General features: G+C 46.9%; 1 protein-coding gene across 1 annotated transcript in view; it reads right to left on the minus strand.

Annotated features, from left to right (window-relative positions):
- TMEM233 (transmembrane protein 233) overlaps positions 1 to 5,059 on the minus strand; it is a 49,962-nt gene extending 44,903 nt beyond the window's left edge. The window contains exon 1 of the mRNA XM_036742203.1: positions 4,874 to 5,059. Coding sequence (XP_036598098.1) covers positions 4,874 to 5,059 — 186 coding nt within the window. The remainder of the gene's footprint in view (positions 1 to 4,873) is intronic.
- Positions 5,060 to 6,000: the final 941 nt, after the last annotated feature.

Here is a 6,000-nt window from a genome sequence, read left to right on the forward strand (position 1 = left end):
AACCTTTGTGAGAAGGTTAGATAGAATAAAGTCTGCGTTGTTTAAATAAAGTAGGATTGTTAACCCCTTTGAAGCTGTCTTTATAAAAGCCGATCAAAGAACCTGTGCTAGCAGGCCATCCTGGGTGTGCTAGGGTGCTTGCTAATAGACAGCTCCTTCAAGTGACCCTCATATAACATGCACTCAATACCCTTTACCATCTTGGTTGTCAAGAAACAGTTTATCAAGGTCTTTCTTCAGCCTTGGTGCCCAGAGCTGGTCGTAGTCCTTCATATATGATCTGATCTGGATAGAGTACAGAGTTTAGAGAGACCATTGCCTCCATAGTTCTAGAAGTCAGGCCTTTCTTAATGTAGCCCAAGATCTCATTTGCTCTTACGGCTGCCACATAGCACTGCTCTCTCAAGACTGAGCTTGCTGTCCACTGAAATCCCCAGATCTTCCTCTGAACAGCGCTCTCTAAACATGCCCCACCTTACACTTGTGGAGGTGATCCTTTTACTTTTCTTTGTATTGAAGGTCATCTTACTACATTGAGCCCAATGCTCTAGCCTGTCAAAATCCTTTTGGGTCCTTGGTGTTTCTCACCATGTACAGTCAGCTACATGGTTTGGGGTTACCTGCAAATTTTATGAACGTGCCATCTAGGTCTTTATCTAATTCACTGATTAAAAAAATTAAATGAAACAGAGCCAAGCATAGATCCCTATGGCACTCTATTGGAGACCTCCTTACACTCTGACGTTGAATCATTAAATATTGGTCTAGCCATCCAACCAGTTTTTCATCTCACTACATTATCATCTCATCCATATTTCTCCACCCTCTTCACAAGAACAGTACAGTGGCTCTCTGGCCTATATACAGATACCATCAGTTTGCTAAGATGGCGTCATTCACATGGAAGACATTGGGTACTTGTTTCTGAGCTACTGGAGACGGAAGGATGAATGAATATTTTGTGTTAACCCACCATGTGGGCAGCCTTTTCCCACTGGCTGCATGGCTGGAAATCTTGGCATCTTTTAAACAGCTTGCCTAGGCACCTGTAGAGGTTTTGTGGCATTTGTATTTGAAGTTTGACGGTGAAAGACTCTTTTCGTTCACACCATGGAGATGGCACCTCCTTCCTCTGCCCCCTTAGGCCATATGGCTCAGAGAAACAGGCCTGGGTCTTTGGACTTTCTGTTCCTTTTCCATTCTAGGTATAAGGAATGGAGTCTGGGGAGCTGGGAGTCCAGAAATCCAGGTAGGGCATTACAGACAGCCCAATAGTGATGCCATGAGGAGCATGGTATGGAAGTGCCAGCCCAACAGAAGCCAGCACTGTTGTCCTTGGATTTAAACTGGATGGGACCAATGCCATATAGGAGTTGAGATAAATTGTGAGCCTAATCCTGCCCACCCCTCCCCCCAGTCTTCTGTAGTGTACGGGGGATTATGCCCCAGAGGATTTTGGGGAAAATGTTTGAATATTTGTTCTTATTATATCTTTAAAATAAACATCCCTTTTAAAAAGTAAATCTAATGATAAATGGTTAGATGGAACTGAGGTGGTAGTTACTGATCCCCTAAAAATGGCAGGAACTGAGCCAATGCGGGCTTGAGTGGATGACAGAGAAAAGAAAGAATCCCCAATCCTTGCACTTACCAGATAACCCTGAAGGGGTAAAATGTGGCAGACTTGACTCTAAAGTAATGTGGCCAGAGTCAATCATGTTAAAATAGTACGAGATAGCGTATCAAAGCTTTGCTAAAAATCCAGGCAAACTGTAGTTAATGGCGTTTTCCTTATATACTAGTTAAGCAATCTGGTCAAAAAAAGAAATGAGGTTAGTCTAGCATGACCTGTTCTTGATGACACCAGGCTGATTTTGTAATCACTACTTCCCTCTCTGCAGGTGCTTCAACCATGTATTAAAGGACTCATTCTAGAGTTTTCCCAGGAACTGAAGACAGACTCACTGGCTTGCAAAATGTTCTCTTCCCTTTTATGGAAATGAGGACATTTGCTCTTCTCCAATCTTGTGGCAGCTCTCCCATTTTCCATGATCTTTCAGATATTACTGAGAACAATATCTGAAGAGTTTGTTCTTTTAAATACATTAAGCCTTCTTCAGGAAAAGACAATCCTTTTGAACTCTGTAGGAAGAATTCAAATCCTATGAACCTAATCAAGTTGAGCCCAGCTCTGTACAAATTCCAAATGAATGGATTATCTGTGAATGTGGATTGACTATCCTGGGTGTTTATAACAGTTGGTATTGTGCCAACTCTTCTTGACCTCATTTTGGAGTTTTTATGGCGAAGATCCTGGAGTGGTCTGCCATTTCCTTCTCCAGCTCATTTTTACAGATGAGGAAACTGAGACAACCATGGTGAAGTGACTTGCCCAGGGTCACACAGCTAGGAAGTGTCTGAGGCTGGATTTGAACTCAGGAAGATGGGTCTTCCTGATTCTAAGCCCAGTGCTCTGTCTACTGCAGCACTTAGCTGCCCTGTATTATAATAGCATACAATGAAAGAAGAGAGAATGTATAGGGAGATTTCATGACCACCTCATATTTATGTTCTTATGTTCTCTCTTTTTCCCCCTTCACATTCTTCTAGCCTGGTAGTATGCTCTTTTAAAGTCCAACTGTACCCTCCTTTCACAGGCAAACTCTTCAAGCTGAAGCATAAGATCACAGATTTATAGTCATCTAATGCAAGCAGAAAATTCAACACACACTTTTAAAGCAATGTATAATGAGCATTGCACTTACAATGTACCAGACACTGAGCTGGGTGCTGATGGTACGTAGATAACAACAGTGAGTGGGCCTGCCCTTACAGGGCTTATGATTTACTAAAGGGAGACAATTGAACATGGCACACAAATTTAAATAAAGTATCATCCAGAGGAAAAGGTACTGACAACTGGGGGCAATCAGGAAAGGGGATATGTAGGGTCTGGTACCTGAATTGGTTTGTTAGAGGCAGAAGAGACTCCAAACTAGGGATTCCAGGAGATACAGATGGGGAGAGAGTGCATTCCAGACCTGTGGGAAGGAACTGGTGGGAAACAGAATTTTCTTTAAGGGGAACAACTAGCAGGCCATTTTGGCTAGGACAGAGAGTGCATGAAGGGGAGCAGCAGCAACATCAACAAAGACTGGAAAAGTAGGTGTGAACCATATTGTGCAAGGCTATATTAATGTCAGGCTTAGCATTTTGTTTCATATCTTAGAGACAAGAGAAAACCAAAGGAGATTGTTGAATAAGCCAGCGTTGCCACAGCTAGGTGGTAAAATGGTTAGAATGCTGTGTTTGGAGTCAGGAAGACCTGAGCTCAAATCCTGCCTCAGATATTTACTAGCTGTGTGACTCTGGGCAAATCACATTGCCTTCTGAGCCTCAGTTTCCCCATCTGTACAATGACAGAAATGGACTTGATTGCTCCTAAGGTTCCTTCTAGCTCTAACTCTATGATCCTACGTTGAGATGTGTGTTTTAGGAATTCAGTAGCTGTGTGGAAGATGGTTTGGAGAAGGTAGCACCTGTGTCTGGTGGTATAGAGGTTAAAAGGTAAAAAGGACTCAGTAAGGGGACAGCCTACAATTTTTCCAAGGATGGATGACTGTTTGCCGGGCATAATGTAGAGAGGATTTTTGTCCAGGCAAGGATTGTACTACGTGGTCTCTAAGGTCCTTTCCAACTCAGAGATTCTCAGAAATACCCTGAGATTGTAATTGTACACCTCAGAGTCAGGAGAGGACCCTGTCAAGTTTATCTCTGTGGTTCTCATCTCTGGACATCTGCTTTGATGTTAGCTGTGTCTTTCCAGAAGTAGGAAGGTCTCTCACTCACGGGGACCAAAAGTAGTTTCTTAGCCTTCTTTCTAAACTGTATCATGCACAAAAGATTTCCGGTAGCACTGGCAAGGGTGGGGGCTGGCTGACGTCCCAATGTGCCAGACCGTTCGGGAAAGGGTTGGAATTAAACAGGGGGCTCCCCTGTAAACTCAAAGACGAGTCTGGCAAATCTGGCTTGTTTCCCCTCCCCTTTTAAAGCGGCCAAGTCGACATTAGGAGAGGGTTCAGTTTGCAGCAGCTGCTGGGGAGTGGGTAGGCACTTCAGATTTGGGGTGAAAGTTGTGTTAGTGAGAGAGCCAGAAACTCCTCCTTGCCAAAAGTTGATACAAAATTAATAATAGGCTTTTAGGTGTAGAGAGGCAGACGGTATGATGGGAAAAAATGCACTGCACTCGGAGTCAAAAGACGGGTTCCAATTCAGCACGATACTCTTAGGTGACCCTGGGCCAAATTACTTAGTTTTTCCAACTCGGTTTCTGTAACATAAGAAGGAACATACTACTTATCTAACACTATTCTTAACAGGGTTGTTGTGAGGAAAGCGCTTTGTAAAAAGCTATGGCAATACTATAGACATATTTAATAAGGTTTGGGGCAGCTATCCCAGCAGGGCGAATCATGTGTTACCAGATTGGGACAAGAGTTGAGGAGCTCTACCTGCCGGAAATAGGGACTGGCGTGAAGGCGAGTGGGATCGGGGATCGTGGCTCTCCCAGGGCAGGGAGGTGGAGGCTGAGCAAGGCTGGAGGCTCTGGCCAAGAGGTTGCGGGGTTGTCCCGGGACAAGGCTGGGCAGAACCTCACCCGGCTGCAACTCCATCGCCTCGCGGCCAGCTGCTCTGGTCAATAATGGGCCACCAACCCTCTGCCGTCCGGTCATCCTTACGTTGGCAGGGTTGCCGGCTGACCGGGGCGGGCATGGCATACGGGGAGAGGAAGCTTAGCGGCGGCCGACACAGATCCACCCTCCCGGGCGGGCGCTGACCCCTGGACGTGCCTTGCCTGACCGCGCGGACTCACCATGATGGAGAAGACGAAGCCCACTATGTTGATGGGGTACGCGGGGCAGAAGCAGGAGAAGATGGTGAGCAGCAGGTAGTTGGGGGGCATCGGGACCTCCTCCTCGGGGGCATCATCCCCGATGTGGGTCTCAGGACTGCCGTCCAAAGCCCTCTTGGAGTCGGACGTGGGGCGGTGCTGAGACATGGGAGAGGCTGAGGAGGCGGGGGCAGTACAGGAGGTCTGCAGAGGCTGCGGACTCTGGCCGGGGGCTCCAGCAAAAGCTCTGAAAAGCCAGCTCTGGGCTCAGGGGAGACGTGACCTCACCTCTCATCCCTCCTCCGCCCGCTGCTACTACTGCTGCTGCTGCTGCTGCTGTTACTCCTGCCTCCAGTCTCTGGGGCTGCTGCTGCTGGGACTCCTCGAAACAGAGCCAACGGCGCCGCCGTTGTTGGGAGGGGGAGGGGGCGGGGGTAAGAGTAGGGACAAGGGAGGGAGAGACTCCCTGACACTGTCAGATTGGGAAGCAGAGAACTGGGGAGACAGCGAGAGGGATACAGAGACAGGAAGAGTCAAGGAAGAAGAAACTTTTGGACAGAGATAGAAACAGAGAGGGAGAGAAGGAGGGAGGAAAGGAGGAGAGACAGACTTAGAGAAAGAAAGAGATATCGAGATGGAGGAGAGATACTGACTTTGAGACATCTAGGAAGGGAGAGAATGAAAGAGACACAGAGAAAGAGAGGAGAGGGGAAAGAGGAGAGATAGACAGAAACAGACATACAGAGAGAAATGGAAACCTGGGGACAGAGTTTGGGAGGGAGGGAGAGAAGAAGAGAGGGAGAAAAGGAGAGACAAGGAGAGGGGAAAAGAGGAATATTAGGAAAGGGAGGAGAGAGAGCTAGAGGTAGATCAAGAGACAGAGGGCTTCAGAGACAGACTGAGGAAGAGAGAAACAGACTCACTGGGACAGACAGAGACAGAGGGGAAAGGGGAGGGGGGGGAGAGAGAGAGGGGGGGGGAGGAGATAGACATTAACACACAAAGAAAAGCACACAGAGAAAGAAATAGGGAGAAAAGAACAGGCATATCGGGACAGACAGACACACTATTGGAGACAGAGCAAGAGACAGAGACACAGAGAAATAGAT

The sequence above is a fragment of the Trichosurus vulpecula genome, chromosome 1 (genome assembly GCF_011100635.1).
Source record: "Trichosurus vulpecula isolate mTriVul1 chromosome 1, mTriVul1.pri, whole genome shotgun sequence".
In the NCBI taxonomy this organism is placed as follows: domain Eukaryota; kingdom Metazoa; phylum Chordata; class Mammalia; order Diprotodontia; family Phalangeridae; genus Trichosurus; species Trichosurus vulpecula.